This window comes from Stenella coeruleoalba (assembly GCF_951394435.1).
Source record: "Stenella coeruleoalba genome assembly, chromosome: 14".
NCBI classification, from domain to species: Eukaryota; Metazoa; Chordata; class Mammalia; order Artiodactyla; family Delphinidae; genus Stenella; species Stenella coeruleoalba.
Window position 1 is genome coordinate 70,325,342 of NC_137160.1, and position 19,219 is coordinate 70,344,560.

At 50.3% G+C, this 19,219-nt stretch overlaps 1 protein-coding gene across 1 annotated transcript in view; it reads right to left on the minus strand.

The window, feature by feature from the left end:
- Positions 1 to 19,219, minus strand: part of MYO18B (myosin XVIIIB) — a 221,992-nt gene that overhangs the window by 16,633 nt on the left and 186,140 nt on the right. The window contains exons 39-41 of the mRNA XM_079941940.1: positions 16,820 to 16,950; positions 7,499 to 7,543; positions 6,085 to 6,222 (exon numbers count right to left, since the gene is read on the minus strand). Coding sequence (XP_079798066.1) covers positions 6,085 to 6,222; positions 7,499 to 7,543; positions 16,820 to 16,950 — 314 coding nt within the window. The remainder of the gene's footprint in view (positions 1 to 6,084; positions 6,223 to 7,498; positions 7,544 to 16,819; positions 16,951 to 19,219) is intronic.

Here is a 19,219-nt window from a genome sequence, read left to right on the forward strand (position 1 = left end):
CGTGCACCGCGATGAAGAGTGGCCCCCGCTCACCGCAACTGGAGAAAGCCCTCGCACAGAAACGAAGACCCAACACAGCCAAAAATAAATAAATTAATTAATTAATTTAAAAAAACAAAACAAAAAACAAATAAGAGTTTATGAGGTTAAGAAACATGGGAAGCGGGTCCAGTCAGAGCGAAAACCATGGACACAGGACCAAGGGTGGGAAACAGCACAGCGTCTGAGGGAGCAGCATAAACCGTTCGGGGCACAAAGCATGAAGAAGAGATACAGAGAAATGAGACCAGAGAAGCAGAAAAGACCCAGGTCACAGAGGGCACGGGAAGCCCACTAAGGTGCCTGAATTCCATCCTGTTCTATCCTGTAAGGCAGAGGTCACACAAGGTTTTCTATAAAGGACAGACAGCATATATTTTTGGCTTTGGGGCCATACGATCTCTGTTGCAACTACTCAATTTTGCCATCATAATGCAAAGGCAGTCATAAAGAACATGTAAAATTAAAACAAAAAAAACAAGAGCATGGCTGTTGGTCCAATAAAACTTCATTTACAAAAGCAGGCCAAGGGCCATAGTTTGCCTGTGGGTGGTGGTTGGCTGACTCCTGCCGTAGGTGACGGGAAGCCGCCGAAAGCAGCTTTTCATTTGAGACAGATCATCCTGGCTGAAGCTCAGAGGATGGACTAGAGGAGGGTGGGGTCGGAAGGCCTTTGCCAGAGTCTAGACCAGAAGTGATGGTAGCCTGACTTCAAGGTGCTGACATGAGGATGGAGAGAAGCAAAAAGGGTCAAGAGTATTTGCTTGGCCACTTACCTGGTGGTCCAGAGGTTAAGACTCCATGCTTCCATTAGAGGGGACGTGGGTTCGATCCCAGGTTGGGGAAGTAAGATCCCACATGCCGCGCAGCCCAGCCCCCAAAAAAGCATTTGCTTAAAGGGGAGAGGGGCAGGATAAACAAGATTTAGGGATCAGCTGACGGGGGATGAGAGCCTCAGATGAGTCAAGGGCGCCAGCTTGGGTGGCTCTGTGGATGACAGAACCACCAAATGATACTGATGACATTGGTGGGGGAAAGGGAGGAGTCTCCCCTTGGATACGCTGGGTTCAGACCCCAGGGCGACATCCAGGTGGCGAGCTTCTAAAGGTAGGCGGTTAGATATGATATACGCGTTTGAAACCTGGGAGAATGTAAGAGCTGGAGGGCTAGATCTGGGGGTCATCCGCTTATGGTGAGGGAGTTAAAATCACAACAGGATTGCCTGGGACCAGGTGGAGAGAAAAACAGCAGGTGAGAGCAGCATCCCGGGATCCCCAGCACTGGCAGGGCTGGGGAGAAGTTTGGGGAGCTCCAAGGAGCAGAAACAGCTACAAGGCCGGGCAGGCAGGGAGTTCTGAGAAGTGTCTGACAGAGGCCAGCGCAGGAGAGAAGTCCAGAAAAAGATCAAGACTGGAGAACGTCCCCTGGTGTGTCCCTTTGGGAACCGCTGACACGGTGAGAAAAGTTTCAGTGCAGTGGTGGGGGCAGGCTCAGGGCTGGAGGAAAGTGAGGCAGAAACGTGAGGTGAGTGAAGACGGTGCATGTGGGCCTTGCTTTGAAGAAGCTTGGCTCCAAAGGGAAGGGAAAGGTGATGGGTGAGGACACAGTTAGAACGGGGAGGACCCGAAGGTGTTTATAACCTGTGGAGGAAGGACAACCAGAAAGGCAGAAGCTGAGGATGCAGGAGAGAGAGGGGATGCTGGGCACACTGCAGGGGAGAAGGGGCAGCGGGCTACGGATTCGACTTGCACAGGACTGGATCTTATCTTCTGAGACCGGAGGGTAGACGAGGGCAGAGAGAGATGGATTTGTAGACACCACAGAAGTTCAGGCCATGATTTTCTTTTCTTTGAATGAACCAGGAGTTTAGGGTGTCTCCTTAGAGTGAGGAATCAGGGCTGGAGGAAAGTCAGGATGGTTTGGAATAACTGTCCAGTAAAATGAAAGAAACAACGGACCAGTGATAAGACATCAGCATCTGAACAGCTGGTTCAATTAATGCCCATCAGTGCGTGGACCCTGCAGAACTGTGTGAGTGACCAAGGCTGGGGTTCTGTGGGACGTGGGGATGGGGCTCTAGACAGAAATGGGGCTTGGACCTGCCTTGGAAAGCCTGAGGTGCTGTGAGGCCCAGAGGGGAGAGGAGAGAAGCCTTTCCTGGAGCACTCTTCCGGCAGGGCAATGGCCTGGAGGGCAGGAGGGAGAGGCCAGGCACCCTGCAGGGCCGGGGAGAGCATACCAGCCCTGGACGCCCTGGTACCACCCGCAGCCAGCCGTCAAGAGAGACTCCGGAGCCGAGCGTGGCTGCCACCACCAAGCCCGTGAACTCCCTCCCCCGGGGCCACGGAGGTAACTTAGCGTCTCCGTCACCAGTAGCTCTTGCATTTATCAGCGGCAGCTGCATGATTCCTGGGCTGGAAATCATAAAGCTTTAGGTGTATTTCTCTTGTGCTGACATCCCCTTATAAATAATACAAGGAATGCTTTTATTTTTTTGGCAGAAGACTGCTTTCTCTCTCTCTTCTCTTTTTAGAGTGACCTTCTGTCTCAGTCAAGTTTGGGAATGCCCAAGGGACTCATATCTTGGGCCCTGTGATGGGCCAGGGAAGACGGGGGGCGTGAGAGCACACAGGAGCCTTGTATGCTATCCTGCCTCCTCGCACAAACAACGCCCGGATGATCTGGTAGCATCTAGTCAAGTTTAAAAAGCAAATTCCCTTTGACCCAGAGAATCATTTGCCCGTGTGCATAAGGACGTGTGCTTTTTTTTTAAAAAAGGCTTACAGGTTAATAGCAAATATCCTGAACTCAACTAAAAGTGAAACAAGAAGACTGCAGTTTAGTAAACCCATGGCATCATTTAAAGTTCTTCTGCAGGAATGTAAAAGAATGAGATAGACTTATGTGGACTGATAGGGAAAGATCTCCATGGTATATTGTTGAGGGAAAGAAGCACTTCGTAAGAATTTAGAGCATAATATACATAAAATAACATCATACCATTTATGTGTTTTAAAAGCCCACAAAAATGCTATGTATTTGCTACAAGTACATGTATGTTTATAAATACACAGAGAAAGATGTGGAAGGATACACACCAAACTGAAGACGATGGATACCTTTGGGAAGGGAACTGAGGTTAGGGTGGTAGCCAGGAGGACTGTAGCCTTCTCAGATATATTCTAAGTTCTTAAAAGGGAGAAGGATTTACAGATTATAAAGCTGGAGGTCAAGGAACCTGAACTCTGGGTTAGTCCTTACTATAAGCTTAGGTAAGATATTTCCTTCTGCAGACCTCAGTTTTTCCCATTTATATAATGAGAGAATTGGATTAAATAATCCGGTGGTCCCTTCGAACTCAGAAGTTCTAGAACCTTTAAATTGTAAACGTATTCCAAGGACAGGGCTTAAAATTTTCAGGGCTTAATGCCATGGAATCTTGCACTCAGTAGGCACTTAATAAACATCTTTTGAATGGATGTTGAATGTTGAATAAGGATCCTTATACAGTTTTAATATTAGTAACAGGCCAGCTCTTTGCCAGTAAACTCTGCCAGGTGAGCGATCCACCTCCTGGATAAAAGTCAGTCATGGCAGTGTGGCAAACACAAATACAGGCTTCGGAGGCGTTCAAACCTGGGTTCAAATCCTGCCTCTTTCACTTACTTGCTGAATGACACGGAGCAAATTTCTGACCCTGAGTCACAGTCAGTGATGAGCTGTGACCAAGTACAGTTAGTATTTCTGCTCAAGTGTTGATGTTATGGTCAGCTATTCATTCAACAAACATTTATAGAGCACCATCTGTGTGCCAGCCCAAGGGACACCAACATGAAGAAAACTGACAAGGAGCTTATGGTCTCTTCTTGCCTCCTGCCCCACTGCTGCCCTTGGTGCAGGCCCCTCTGCTCTGAACTGCAGCTGGACAAGCCTGAGGACTTGGAGGGGGAGCAGGCAGGAAAAGGGGTACTAGGCTCTAGAGAGGGCTGCCTGGAGGCGCTGCCCGAGGTGCAGCTACAGGAACTGGGGTGTGGCCGTCTTTGCCTCAATCAGTTGTTCCCTAACCTCTCGGCCTCAGGTCCCTCTTGTGCGGCATGGGGGTAATGACATCAGTCTCCTGGGGTTACTCTGGGCATCAGCTAGACACCAACACTAATAAGGCAGCTAATTTTCTTGAGCTCTTTCTAGGGCTATGAGTGCATCCTCTCGTTAACCCTGACAATGATCTACTCACAAGGAAACACGAACAGAGAAGTTAAGCAACTCGCCCCAAACTTACGGTTACCAGGGGGGAATGGTGTTGGGGGGGAGGGATAAATTGGGAGATTGGGACTGACATATCCACACTACTATATATAAAATAGATGACTAATAAGGACCTGCTGTATAACACAGGGAACTCTACTCAGTACTCTGTGATGGCCTATGTGGGAAAAGAACCCAAAAAAGAGTGGATACATGTATATGTATAACGGATTCACTTTGCTGTCCATCTGAAACTAACACAACACTGTGAATCAACTATACTCCAATAAAAATTATTAAAAAAACACAAAAATTTGCCCCAAATCTCGCAGCTTCAGAGGAGCGAATGTGGGATTGGAGGCCGGATGCTGTGACTTCAGTCCGTGTTCTGAAACCACTGCGGCCTCCCACCTCCCGCTCACACGGGTGCCAAGCAACTCAGGGCATAATTCCTTACCATGCAGCCTAATATAATTATACTTGTGCAACTTGGGTACTATGCTAATGAGCTCTCACATTCCTCCAGTTCTGCTTCTGCTGCCTTATACACTGGCTGATGGGGAAAAACAGAGGTATTCAGTTATCAGGAGAGAAAAAGTCCTCATCATTTGAGTTCATAGAGGACATGACTCTTTCTCCACACAGGTCTTTGTTTTTAACTAAGAGCAGTAATCAGATAAGCTTGCTTTAATTAACTCCCCCAATGCACCCCATTCTCAGAGCCTCCCTTTGATATTTTCGACATCAAACCTTTCAGCCTAAGATTATCAGCAGACATATGCCAGATATTTGCCATTTCCTGAACATGCCCGAAAGCTTGGAGTGAACTTCCACCCCTTTCTTTTTGTAGAGACAACTCCCTGCTTCAGAGCAAACACGTTTCAAGTCAGGAAGGGGTTGTCTGGGTTTGCGCCATTAGTTTGTGATTTTTCTTTCTATCTTATCACATTGGTTCCTCTGTTATCACACAAGCATTTGTGTGCATTTCATCTTAACTACGTATCTGCTTAATCCATAATTTCTGATTTATGGCCATTAGCTCCTAATTACAAGAGGGCTGCCCTTGAAAAGGAAAACCACACGAGCTGAGCGGAATGGAGCTGAAAAGCAAGAGGAAAGATGGATTGAAGTCCTACAGCGAAGGCTGAGCCCTGGGGCCCATCTGTTGGAGCAACATTGTTGCCAGTCCTATAGATTTGTGAGGGTCCCATCTCAGGCTGTGGCTGAATGTGTCTCCTTCTATGGTAGGAAAAAAATATAAAATTCTGACATTCAAACAAAGCCGAAATTTCTGAGGAGGAAATCATCCAGCCTAACAGTTTTTATATGGACTCCCCATTAAAAGAAAAACAAACCAAAAAACTTTTAAGTAAATATGTTTATAGAGAAAACTTTAAATCCAGAACTATCTATAAGTGGAAAACTAGTGGGATTTGCCTTAGCTAGAAAACAACTATAATAAATCCACAGCTATTTTTAAAAATGTTCACCCCCTGCTATTTAAAATCATCTGGAAAACTGTGCTTTAGGGACGGCTGTATTAGATTCTCATCACTTCACCTCTTTGGAGCAGCAAACACAATGTTATTTCCTGTTTTACAGGTGAGGAAGTGAAGGCTCAGAGAGGGTAACTGGTCTGCCTAAAGTCACACGGCTAGGAAGTGGCAGGGTCATACCTCAAACTGGACCATGCTTGTCCTTGGCTAGGACAGAGGAAATGGAAGACTTGAACAGCAACCGTCAAAGCCTGAGATTCTTTCAGCTATTGGTCATCCAGAGGCAGCAGGGAGATACTCTTACCTAGGGCTGAGGATACAGCTGCTGATGGCTGACTGTCGAGAGGGGGTCCTCACCGTGTCTGTGGCCAGGGACAGAGTACAACTCAACCAGGACTGCAGACTGCCCTCTGGCTGGGAGCTGAGGATGGAGACGTTATCTCTAGAACCAGAATGCAAGATATTGTCAACATGATGACAACTACAGTAACAGCAATAACTAGATAGTCACCCCTTAGCATGAGCCAGGCATTGTGCTAAGTGCTGACATGCATAACTTTAATCAGTGCTCACGATACCGTCCCTGAGAGGTGGGAGCCAGTGCTGCATCTCTTACCTAGATGAGAGTAACGGGATTTGGGGAGGTCAGCTTGGGTCTTGACTAAGGCCACCCAATTCCAACGCCCGTGCTGATAACCACTGCTCTTCCTTGGGAAGATAAACACTCTAATACAGATGCTGAGGTATCTCTAATTTTGGAGTAAAGTTTGGCACTGAATTGCACACCAAATGATATGGTCACGGAATATGTCAAGTGTGAAGGCCTTAACTCCTTGCCTCCCTAAGCTGGAATGTCTTTGGGGACAGAGACTTAATTGCAGGCCCCCTATTACTGAAAGCAGCACAGGGAGAGGCCTGTGTGGGCCTCTCATTGCTCTGGGTATTCAACGATTGTTTTCTGGTTGATATGTTTTCTGGTTGATATATTCACTCAAATATATATTATATATAATATATAATAAATTTATACATTGATATATACACAAATTTGTTTGTTTGTTTATAGAGCACTCTATGCCAGGCACCATGGGAAGGAACTATAAACATGAACCCAACATTGACCCTGCCCTCAAGACCCCATTTTAGCAGAGTAGACATCTATATAAAGAACCGTAAAAGAAAATTATCAATGCTGTAGATAAAGACAAGATAGGTTCCAAGGAGGACAAGGAGGGAGCCTTGATTTGCTTCTTGGAGGCATAAAGGAAGGAATCAAATAGTGGCAGTTGAGCTACATCTTGTTTGAAGGTTAGGGCTTGGCTACACAGGCCTGGAAGGAACAGCACACACATAGGTACGTAAGGCACGGATGATATGGAAAGCAGGAGCCCCAGGTGGAGGGGGAAGTAAGGGTCAGAATGTGCAGGGCTCAAATGTCAGTCTAAAAAGTCTCTTCTGAGGCAACGGGGAGCCACTGACGGTGTCTGAGAACGGTGGCATGGTAAGTCATGGGCTTCTCTTTGTCTGCGAGAAGTTGGATGTTCAGTAGTACACCCCCGGGGCTATATGTTATGACTATGGAGTAAGAGCTCTCACGGGCACTGTGGATAACTCTCCAGGTGGGTGTGGATGTTTCTTCTGCAAACTGGACACAGAGGGCCAGGGGCTCGTCTTGGGCTTTGGTGTAATTGGCTCAGTTCTACTCAGGGTTAACTTACGTCTCTTTTCTGCCACTGCCGCTACAATCCACTGCTGTCTGGACACTAGAAGAAGGCACAAGAAAGAGTCTGTTATCCTTGTGCTGCCAGGGGCTGGGGAAGAACCCAGTCTTTGACGTTAAATAAACTTGGGTTTGAGTCCCACCTCCAACCTTTGCCACTGTGTGATCTTAGGCAAGTCACTTGTCTTCTCTGAGCCTCGTGTGGTCTTCTGTAAAATGTAGCTAATAATCGCCTTCTCCCCCAGAGTTGTGGAGCAGACTGAGATAACCCTTATAAAGATCTCAGCATGGCTCTTGGCAAACAAGCAATGTTAATTAAAGGGTAGCAACCATTACCACTCCTCTTGTTTTAGTACAACTAGTACTGCTATTAATAGCATCATAATTGTCAATGAGCATTTGCTCTATATTCTTTGCGAGTGCTTGCGAATCAGACACGGGGATGCGGTGGTCGGCTTTCCCAGTGCATTCTGGGAAACTCTGAGCTAATTACAATAGTTAGCTATTGTCTTGGGAGCATCCCTTGATTCAACAAATACGCATTACACACGATCCCACTAACCACCTTGCCAGTCTCCCTCCTGGAGTTGAGGAAGCTGACACCCTTGTCCAAGGTCACGCAGCTTTGAATCCCCCAGGTCTGTAAGAGCTACTCAGCTCATGCTCTTAGCCAGAGTGCAACCACCCAGTGTACGGGTGTAGACACCCAAACCACAAACCTCAGACACCTGAGCCGTCATTTTAATCCTGGTTCCTCAGGCCGGGACCTCCCAGCTTTATTTTTCAGTGAAATCTGGGCAATTCCTTCCCAGAAACCCTGTCACTTCCTCTGAAGGATGCACCTGCAGCTCCTTGGTCCCTACCCTCAAGGGCCAGTCACTCTTGGGGTCTCTACTAACACCTATTCATCCCCACCAGACTGAAAGAGTCCCTCACAGGCCAAGAACACATCATATTTGTCCCTTTAGCCCCAGGGCAAAGGCTAGAGCAGAAGTTCTCTCAGAGAATGCCTGGTGAATCCAATAGAAGAGGGGTCTGTAAATGACGGCCATGGGCCAAATCTAACCTACACATCTGCTCCTATAAATAAAGTTTTATTGGAACACAGCCACCCCCACTCATTTGCATTCTGTCCACTACTGCTTTTGCTCCACGGTGGCAGAGCAGAGTAGTTGCAACAGAGACCACATTGTCTGAAAAGCCTGAAATATTTACTATCTGGCCTTTTAAAGAAAAATTTGTCGACCTCTCCAGTATTAACAAAAAGCATCTTTTGTGAACGACCTCTTGAGAGGCAGAATAATGACCCCACAGATGTCAACATCCTAATCCCTAATCCCAAGAACCTATGACTGTGTTTCCTGACATGTTAAAAAGGGCTGTGCAGATGTGGTTAAGGTTAAGGATCTTGAGACAGGGAGGTTATCCCGGATTATTGGGGTGGGCCCAGTCTAATGACTCCAATCCTTAAAAGCAGAGACCTTTTCCCAGATGTGGTCAGAGGGACACGTGGCTATGGAAGAAGAGTCAGAGATGCAACATTTCTGGCTTTGAGGATGGAAGGGGCCACAAGCCAAGGAATGTGGGTAAACTCTAGAAGCTGGAAAAGGCAAGGAAATGGATTCTCCTCTAGAGTTTCCAGAGGAACACAGCTCTGCTGACACCTTGATTTTAGCCCAGGGAGATTAGACTGGATTTCTAACGAACAGAACTGTAAGTTAATAAGCCATAAAATTTGAGCTAATTTGCTATGACAGCAATAGAAAACCCCTGCAATAGAATAAAAGTATCTTTGTGAGTGACCCTAAATCTTCTTGAGGATCTATATAAATTTTTTCTGATTCGGCTTTTAAACAAACTATTTAAAAATACTTAAAAACTTTAACTGAAGTGGACAGTGTGAGTAGAACCAGCTTTATTCCTGCTGGTGGCCTGAGTCTCTTCTTAGGCTCTATGCACTGGGGCTGCAGAAGGAACACCAGGCTGGGAGGAAAGGCAACTGAATCCTCGTGTTCTCACCGTGTGGCCTTGGCCTCCTCTCTTCCCTGTTCGGGGTGTCCGGTGTGTGAAATGAGGCGTTTGAGCCAAGATGCTCGGATGCTTAAAAATTATGTGCAGTGGAGAGGATGCACTTAGGCCCCTAGAGCAGGAGTCCTGGGCCTTTTATGAGCATTTTTTAAAAAGATTTATTTTTATTTACTTATTTAGGCTGCACCAGGACTTAGCTGCAGCAGGCGGGATCTTCTTTTTCAGTTGTGGCATGTGGACTGTTAGCTGCAGCATGCGTGCACAGAGTCCTACTCACTGGACCACCAGGGAAGTCCCTACGAGCATCTTTTATGAAGACCATGGAACTTCCATTTGCCCAAACGCACAAACACAGACCCAAATTTTAGTGCAGTATCTGAGGGTTCAGAGTATAATCTCTAGAACTCGTGTGTGGACACCCCCTCCCTCGACCTACTAGTTCACAGACCCCAGTTAAGGACACTGGTTCCAGCTGACCAACGAAGCTAAAATGTGGTAGGCAAGGGTCCTGGGAAGCGGAGGGAGGGGTTTGCGTGAACAGGGCTACATCTTCTGAAACGCTCATAGAAAGACAAAAGAACTGAAGGGTCTTGCAGCCCAAGCTGTAGCGTTCACAACAGTGTGGCATGCGCCTTAAAAACAGAGAGGGTGAGTTGTACCTGGAACAAGGTTTCTCGTGCCCGCAAGCAGGGAGGAAGGACAAACACGGGCCGCAGTGGGGGTGGGACTTGAGGCATGACGATAGAGAGGGAGGGGCTTCAGGCCCATTTCCCACCCCAGGAGTCCATGACCCTGATTACAAGAGGGTGTGCCCAGAGATCCTGGTGGGTGCCTGGGCAAGCTAATGTCTCCATAATCCTAAGGCAACTGGCCTTGAACTCTGTAGGAGACAAGGTCTGGGCAGCTGGCCATACTTCCTCACCCACTTCATTGGTTCAATCTTTAATTGAACCCAGCACAGGAATGTCTGCAGAGCACAATGCAACTAACCAAGGTGCAGGCTGGTGTTAATTCAACTGGCACAACTGGACATCTCAAAGTAAATGAGTCTCTAGTCTGGGGGGAAAGAGCCCTTTCAGAAGGGAGCAAATTCAAACACTGAGTCCACCCATGGGGAAACGTCCTCTCTCACTCTGATCAGAGGACGGCTGTACTTCAACCTAAGCTAGAATTTTCTATAGGAGTTTGCTTTGGTGTAAAAGAGGGGATTCTTCTTAAAGGAGTTTAAAACCCACTGACCCTTCCACCACAAGAAAGAGTCTCTGGACTTCAAGCTCCATGAGGCAGATCCACGTTTGCCTGTTCGCGACCATACCTCCTGCCCTAACATGGGAGGTTCTCATCGATGATGATGATGATGGTGATGATGATGATGATGTTGTTTATCTGTTGGGTGGGCAAGCAGAGGCCCAGGAAGGGCAGGTGACCTGTCCATGGTCCTGATCTCCTTGGCAGTGCAGCCAGCACTGGAACATATGTGGTGCCTGGTTTTCCCCTCATCTCCTGACACGTGGTCAGTGGTTCTTTCTCTTGCCTTGGTGCATGTGACTTTTCAAGAGGAAGTTGGGCCAGGCACTTGTGGACAGGGGGATTGCTGATGAGCAAGAGAAGTTACTAAATGTCTTCTGTTGTATTCCTTTCAGGGGAGTCTTCGCTAGACAACTCCAGCCTGAATGCAAACGTTGCCTGGGAAGTAACACATGAATGCACTGGTACCACATCACAGTGACAGACACAAGTTCACCAGAATGACAGGCCCGTTCCTTGGCAGAGAACAAAGGCCTTGACAACAGAAAGGGGAAAGATGGGGTACGTCTGACATGACAGCAGAGCTTAGTCACTGGAGGTGTGGGTGATGGGGTCAACCTGGAAATCAAATCCCGGCCCCATCACTTACTGTGTGAGCTGGGGCCAGTTTCTTGACCTCTCTAAGCTCCAGTTTCCTCTTCTGTAAACCGGGGGTGATAATGGTTACCAACCTCAGAGAGTTGCTGTGAGAACTATGTACGTGAGACAGGTAGGCTGCATGGCCTGGCACAAAGTAAGTCCTCAGGAAAGACTATTAGCACAATGATCACGATGCCCTGTAATGCCAGAGTGGATAAAGCAGTTTGGAGCCCTCGTTCCCCACGAACCCCACTAGCTGGGTATCCAGGCCTTCCAAGCTAGAAAGATGCTTAGAAAGACAGGTGTCCTCTGTGGCATCACTTAAATGTGCTGTTCTGCATGAGGGCCCTGTGATGTAGCTTGGATGTCTTAGAATAACGGAGAAGTGCTTTAAGCTCTTCCTTCTAAGCAAAATTAGGAGGTAAGAGAGTTGTGGGAAAAGAGACGTGGGGAGTCCCAGAGCCCGTCCTACTTCGTAGCAGGGACCGTTACAGTCTGACCAGAGCCTGGGCCCACTGATGAGTAAGTTAACTCAGAATTATGCCCTCAGTGGCAGCGGCAATCTTTGGTTAGACCCAGATCTTTCTACTTGTCCCACCGCAGCCTTGTTTTAGCCAAGTTAAAAGGATGTATGTTGGAAAATGTACAACTTACACTCAACACAGCAACAGAGGACTCCTTTCCAGGGCCTTCATCTCAGATGGGGCCAGCTGGCGTGGAGACATTCCTGGCTGACCCAGGAGTCAGGGGTCATCCACTGACCTCTCGACACTCCCCCTCCCAACCCAAACTCCCAGCCAAGGTGATGACAGGGCAGCTGCAGACCCTGGGCCAGGAGCAGATGGGGCTGTCAGCTGCCACACCCCTCCCTCCACGAGTAATGAGCAGGCGCCAGGCCCGGGGGAACAGCGGAAAGCATTTCTCCATTAATCTAAGGAGGTTGACGCCACAGTCTAAGTTACTCCGCCAGGGCCCTGGTGTAGGCGGGTACGCGTTTAAATGCTGCCGCACTGGCCGCCTGGCTTTCTGAGCACGTAGCCACGTTTCCAGCCTGGAAGGCCCGTTACACTTGGATCTAATACCCAACATGGGGAAATGCGACTTTTCATAATTTGAACAAGTCTCCCAAAGAAATTCACCTCCAGCTGAAGCACCAATCGCTCTCTCTCCCAGGGTGGGTTTGAATCCTAATTGAGAGCTCAGTTTGGAGACAGACCTTGGCCCAATCCCTCAGGCTCCAATCCAACCCTCTTTCCCCAGGTGATGAGGCAATGAAGAGGGGAGTGCAGGGCTGAGCTGTCAGGAATGGGCAGGAGCTCGGGCTGGCCCTGGGGCAGGAAGTGGGGCTCTGCTCTGCACGCGGCTCTAGGACCCAGTGGCGCGCTGTATTTCTTTGGATTGTTGATAACCAATTTAGCTGTGCTGCAGCCAGACAGCGTGGTTTGCATGACACTAATCCTCTGAAATTGAGACTTGAGAAGTGCTGAGGCTTCTCTGTGGCCACTTTTCCCCAGTCTTCCCCCACTCCTATGCTATTATTGAAACCCACGCTCTGTGGAAGTTCCAAGTCTAAGTTACAAGACAGCGAGTCAGGACCGAGGCCTACTGGGCATTAGGAGATGCTTCCCGAAAACCACCCTGGGCTCAGGGCCGGCTTCACAGGCTTACAGCCCGTGCCCAGAGGGGCCTGTGCTTGGTGTGACACTCTGCTGTGACTGCCTGGAATTCCGAACCGATTCTGAACAAGAAGCCCCACGTTCTCCTTCCACGGTGGACCCACAGATGGTGCCCGTCAGTCCTGCCCGGGGTTCGGGGGCGCTTCACGGGGACACGGTGGGCTTCCATGGGCCACTTCGAAAGGGGAAGACAGGTGGGAGAGAGGGAAGGAGCAAGAGGAAGAGAGCCTTTCTTTCCCACTGATCTCACTCGGGCACACTGGTCAACCCTCACTTCCTAGAACATTCCTCATTTGCCCTGACTCACTTTTCTCCAGAGCTCCCGCGTCTGGCTCCTTCTTTTTTTTTTTTTTTTTTTGCGGTACGCGGGCCTCTCACTGTTGTGGCCTCTCTCGTTGCGGAGCACAGGCTCCGGACGCGCAGGCTCAGTGGCCATGGCTCACGGGCCCAGCTGCTCCGCGGCATGTGGGATCCTCCCAGACCGGGGCACGAACCCGTGTGCCCTGCATCGGCAGGTGGACTCTCAACCACTGTGCTACTAGGGAAGCCCTGGCTCCTTCTTTTAATCCAGGTTTCAGTTCAGTTCTTCCTCTCAGAGAGGCCATGTCTACCTCCCGTGTCATTCATCAGAGCTCTGCATTCTCTGTCTTTGTAATTCCTACTGTATCCCAGCATTTTATTCATCAGTCTGTCCACTGTATTCATGGGCGGGGACACACACACACACACACACACACACACACACACACGCGCGCGCGCGCACTCGCTCATCACAATGTGGGTTCCACGAAGGGAGAGACCATATCTGTGCTCTCCTCCCTCACTACTCCCTCAGGAATTTAACTTCCGCCTGACCTCGGGCAAGTTATTCAATCTCCCTGTATCGCTAAGATGGAGAAACATGATAACAAGAAGCGTGGAATAAGACAGACACTCGGCGCAGTGTCTGGTGTGGACCACGCAGAATCAATCACATGAATGAATGAATGGAACTGATGACGGCTGAGCCCCTGCCAGGTAAAAGGCACTAAACCTGGGTCAGATTCTTTCACTTACTTCTTATTATCAACCCGTCTTACAAATGAAGAGACTGAGGCTCAGAGAGGTTGAAAAACTCACAGAAGGTCATGCAGACATGAACCGCTGGATCCCTGACTGGAAATGAGGCTGGTTGAAATGCAGCGCCTGCGCCCTCCCCAAGCTGCCTCCACTTCCAGTTGCAAGAACCCCATGCATCGCCTGGGCTCTTCCAGGTACAAGATGCATTTCTTCACACCTGGGGTTCTATGATCATTTCACCCCTCGCACAACCCTGAGACGCAGGTGAGGGCCCCTCCAGTGTCGGGAAGCATGAGTCAGGTACTGGGCGGACACTGGAGATTCGGACGAGGAAAAGGCACCAGACGTCCAGGCGAGACGAAGATGTAAAGCCCCAGAGACAAAAGATCGTGAAAATGCAGACAGAAAGCTAGGGTTCAGATTGGATCCCTGGGGGCCCAGGGACTAGAGCTCAGAAAAGGTGGATGGGAACCAGGGGGTGAGCACGAGGCTTGTCACCTGGAGCAAAGACAGATAAAAATATCTCCTATTAGGAGAGGGTGCAGGCAGGGTCCCTTTAAGGCCTGAGGGGACCCCCTGTAAACAGAGACCAGAGCGATGTCTGTAACCACCTGTGACCTCACTGCCAGGACCTCATGCGCCAGGTGAGAACCTGCTCCTCGTTCTTTGTCACACCTTCTGTCCAGCGTGTCCCTGCACCTCCAAGCCCGGACTCTCTGCCTCTTTCCAATCTTGTTATTTTTAGAATTTTTATTGTTTATTAGAAAAGCAATCTATTGCTATGCAAGTACAAATGGTTTAAAAGTTTTGCTCATTCACACACACACAAAAGAACACAAAATACTAGTATATACAGCCATTAATTCCCATTATGATTAATGCAAAAGTCCTAGCATTTCTATTAACGGAGAGGCCAGCCAAGCATCGAGCGGGTAATACTGACGCCAGGGGTTTGTAATTACAGATGTTAGTTCTGTTATGACACTAATAAAACTGGAGGAGGGGAGGCGGAGGGGGTTCTTGAACGTGACCCTGAGCTGGAAGCAGCTGCAGCATCAGTATTAGCCGTTTCACCAGCAGTTTGGCAGCTGTGGAAACTCGCAGGGCGTGGCAGAAATCCTTACAATGTTTGCGTGGGAGCCATTTTTGCACAAACTGAGGACGTTTGAGATAAAGCCCTTGACTTAGAGGCTAGAACATGGCAAGTCCACTGGGCCTCTGTCACACCGATGCTGAGAATGAACATCTTCATGGGAAAGTCGGAGGCTACACGCTGCTGAGCAGCTGTCACCAGCCCAGGGCTGCATCAAGGAGAGAATGTGCTCACGGCCTCCTATCGAGGCATAAAGTACATGACTTATACGAGCAAAATCTCCCAAAGAGGACGCGAGTACAGCTAGGGACGTGTGTGCATGCTCCTTGCAGAAATTTGAGAAAATCTACATAAGCCTGAAAAAAATAAAAATTTAGGTCACCAGTAATGCCTTCCCAATGTATTAGAACGTTGGTGTGTTTCCTTCCAGTCTTTTTTCTGGACTGGGCGTGGTCAGCTCTAACACAGATGCCTGGTTCTTCCCACGGGCTGGACCACAGCCCACACACAACTCTCTCTCCTCCCCTGCTGCCCGGCTCACCCACACCTCCCACCAGTCGGCAGCTGGCCCTGCCCACACCCCAGTAAGAGGTGGCTGGCTGGTTCCCGGGAGGAACCACACCTGACGGGTAACTCGGGGCATCCCGCCCCTGTCTCATTGTCTGCACAAAGAAAACGTCGCTCCCTGTCGCCCAGGCTTTGCTGCAGAGGCTGACATGGAGGTAGACACGCCACAGCAAGATGCGCAGCTATGATTTCCGGAGACATAACGTGTCAAGGCTACAGAGGGAGCTCAGGGCGACAGGATGCCACGGGCCATCCGCAGGGTGACAGCCAGGGCTGTGTGCCCGCCGGGACACCTCCAACCACTCCCAGCGGGGCAGCCCACTCGTGGCCTGTGCAGCCTGAGACTTGGCTGGAGTCGGCGGGAGGCGGCCTATCTGTCTTCTGAGGCAGGAGAGAAGCCCTGACATTGAAGCTGAGGGCCAACGCTCTAATCTTGCACCCTTGACCAGCTGCTGCCTCTGTGAAATAACACTCATTATCCTGTGCAGACACAGCCCACACTCCTGCAGCACTTACATGCCCCGACGCTGGTCACCTAGTGACTCACTCCACCCTCACGCACAAGCTACGAGGCGGGGAGTGAGCGGAGTATACGGAACGTCCCCTCTGTAGGTCAACAGGGGTCAACTCTTGGCCATTTCATGTGGTTTGCCCGGTAGTGCTATGTCCACTTTACAGATGAGGGAATTAGGCCCAGACTGGATGTGTGACCTGCCCGAGATCACACACTGGAGGACACTTTGCAGCCATTTCTCCAGACTGTCTCCCCAAAGGCTCGGCGAACTGGGCTCTAGGCGTTTGGCGGTAACACGGAGACGTCACCACCAGCGGGGAAGCGTCCTGCCTCTGCTCGCCTGAGGCGGCCAGTTATTCCTCCCACGCCCTGGTGCGCCTGAGTCCCCGGACCCCCAGACCTGAGAGGGGCAGCACTGCCCACCGGAGGCTGCAGAGCTCCCCAGGGTGCAGCCCACCTGCCACGCCCAGCCCCAGCCGCCTCCTGGTAGCTTACCTCTCCGTGTCGCTGTCGCTGGATACCACCTCTTCCAAGGCTGCCTGCAGGTCGGCGATCCGCCGGATGGACGTCTCCAGGTCTGTCTGGAGGGTCTGTCTCACTGCGGCGAGCTCCTCCACGTACTTCTCCTGGAGGCAGAGACCACAGCACACGCTGGCCTTGGGCGAGACCCCCACCCGCCTACGAGAGCTCTGGGGAGGAGCCTGGCGCTCACTGGGACCCTGCGACGTGGCGCGTGCCCACGAGGGGCTCTCTCTATGGACGGGCTCGTGGACCCTCAGATGCTCCGGATTTTACAGAGGAGGAAGTGGATGCCTGGGGGCTCCAGGGCACGGCCCCGCACAGAGCCCACTCACCCACACGGGGGGTGCCGGCCCCAAGTGGACACCCTGGATAGATGGGTCCATGGATGAGTCAATGTATGTTTCCCAGGAGAGTTGCGGAGGCTGGTTCTGGAAGCGGAGTCCCTGTCCCAGGGATGGATGTGGAGCGGGAGATTGGGGGGAGGGCAGAACAAGAACGGGTCCCTCACAGCTCTGTCACCTAGACCCCCCAACGTTCCATCCTCAAAGGCAGCAAAAGGCAAAGATGGAAACCCCAGTGGGGGTCCCCGCGGAGCCGGCCAGCACCGCTGGCGCTCACTGAGACCTTTCCACGCCCAGCACTGTGCTCAGCGTTTCACACTCCTGGCCTCACTCACTCCTCACAAGTCTGGCACGTGGCTATTTATTACTGATCCCATTTCACAGATGAGGAAATGAGGCCTGGGGGGCCGCAAGCTTGAACTGGAACTCGAGCTGGAACCCAGGCTTGGTGCACCTGACTCTCCACGCTCATCCCGTTACTTTCTGCCCTGACTGGATTTTTGTCCAGACTCTCTGGAAAATCTCTGACTTTCATTTGTAACGTTATTCCCACACGCCTCCCCTTTAACACAATGACTGTCAACTGAGGGTGAGTTTGCCCTCCAGGGGACATCAGGCGACGTCCAGAGGCGTTTCTGGTTGTCACACTTGGGAGTCTGACGGCAATCTAGCAGAGTAGAGGCCAAGGGCGCTGCCCAGCATCTTACAACGCACAAGGCAACCTCCACCATGAAGGATTACTTCACACAAATGTCAACAGTGTCCGGCCTGAGAAACCCTGGGTTAAACCCAGAAACCCACCTTCTGGGAATTAATCCCATGGGGTGTAAACTAAAACACAGAGCAAGTTTCTGTAACCAAGGATGCCTGGGGCTGTGCTACTGATGACACGAGAGGCTGAGAGCCGCCTTGTCACCCAGCAACTGGGACTGGTTACGGAAATCACAGCGCGTCACTTTGATGCTATTAGGCAGACGTCAACGTTAGAAATAAGGATGGTGGCGGTGCGGGACGCCTTCTGTGAAATACCATTAAGCAAGCAGAAGAGAACAGAGAACATCGTGCCCCAGTCTACATGCGAATAGCACACATGCAGCTGGGAAAACACTTGGAGAGCTGAGAATATTTATGGATGGGAGCAAAGAGGGGTTATGGATAGGACTTTTCTTTTGAGCTGTTCTAATTATGTCAAGTTTCTTTTTTGACTGCTGTCTTTTAAGAAACATGTATATACCAACTGATGAGAGCGTGAAGGGGTGAAAACTAAGAATTGAGGGTCAATCTAAGTACAATTCCCAGCTCCCCACGCAACCCACTAGCTGTGGGACCGTGAACGGTTCACAGTCCCTCTCTGAGCCTGGGATTGTTTTTCCTTATTTTGTAGATGAGGAAATCGAGGCCACTGAAGTCACTCAAGGCTGCAAGGAGGGGAACCCCAGTCTGCCCCACTCCCAGGCCAGTGATCTTTCTGGGGCTCTGTTTGCCCGCCCCAGTGAAAGCCAGCGGGGACCAGGGCTGCTCCCCGTCACAGGGACACGCTCAGCTCATAGCAGACCAGCTTGTCCATTCACGGTATTGTAAATCTGTGTCTTTACACTGATTCTGAGTCTTCTCCAATTTGAGAGAGAGAGCGAGCAAAGACCAAGAAAGCCAAAGAAGCCAGCCCAGCTGACGAGGGAAGGGGCGGCGTGGAGAGGTGGGGGAGTGGTGCCCTGGGTTGAAACAGCCAGCTGTGAAATCCCCATCTTGGTGCTGACAAGGTGAGAAATGGTCTGAGGCAGGGCCCCAGGCAGGAGGTCGGTGGACTGTCAGAGGAAATAACATACCCTGGGACGGCGAGGAGGGTGTTTGCCCAGGATGCGAGCTTGTCAGCTCATAAAGACACCTAGGAAAATGGCTGGGCACACGATCCCAGGAGATTACAGGAGCGTCGCCCGAGCGCTGCTTCTTGCTAGTGGGCCGGGATGACAGCGTCCCTGGGAGGCGAGGGGACGAGGCACCTGTGTATCTGTGAGATGTGGAGATGCTACCC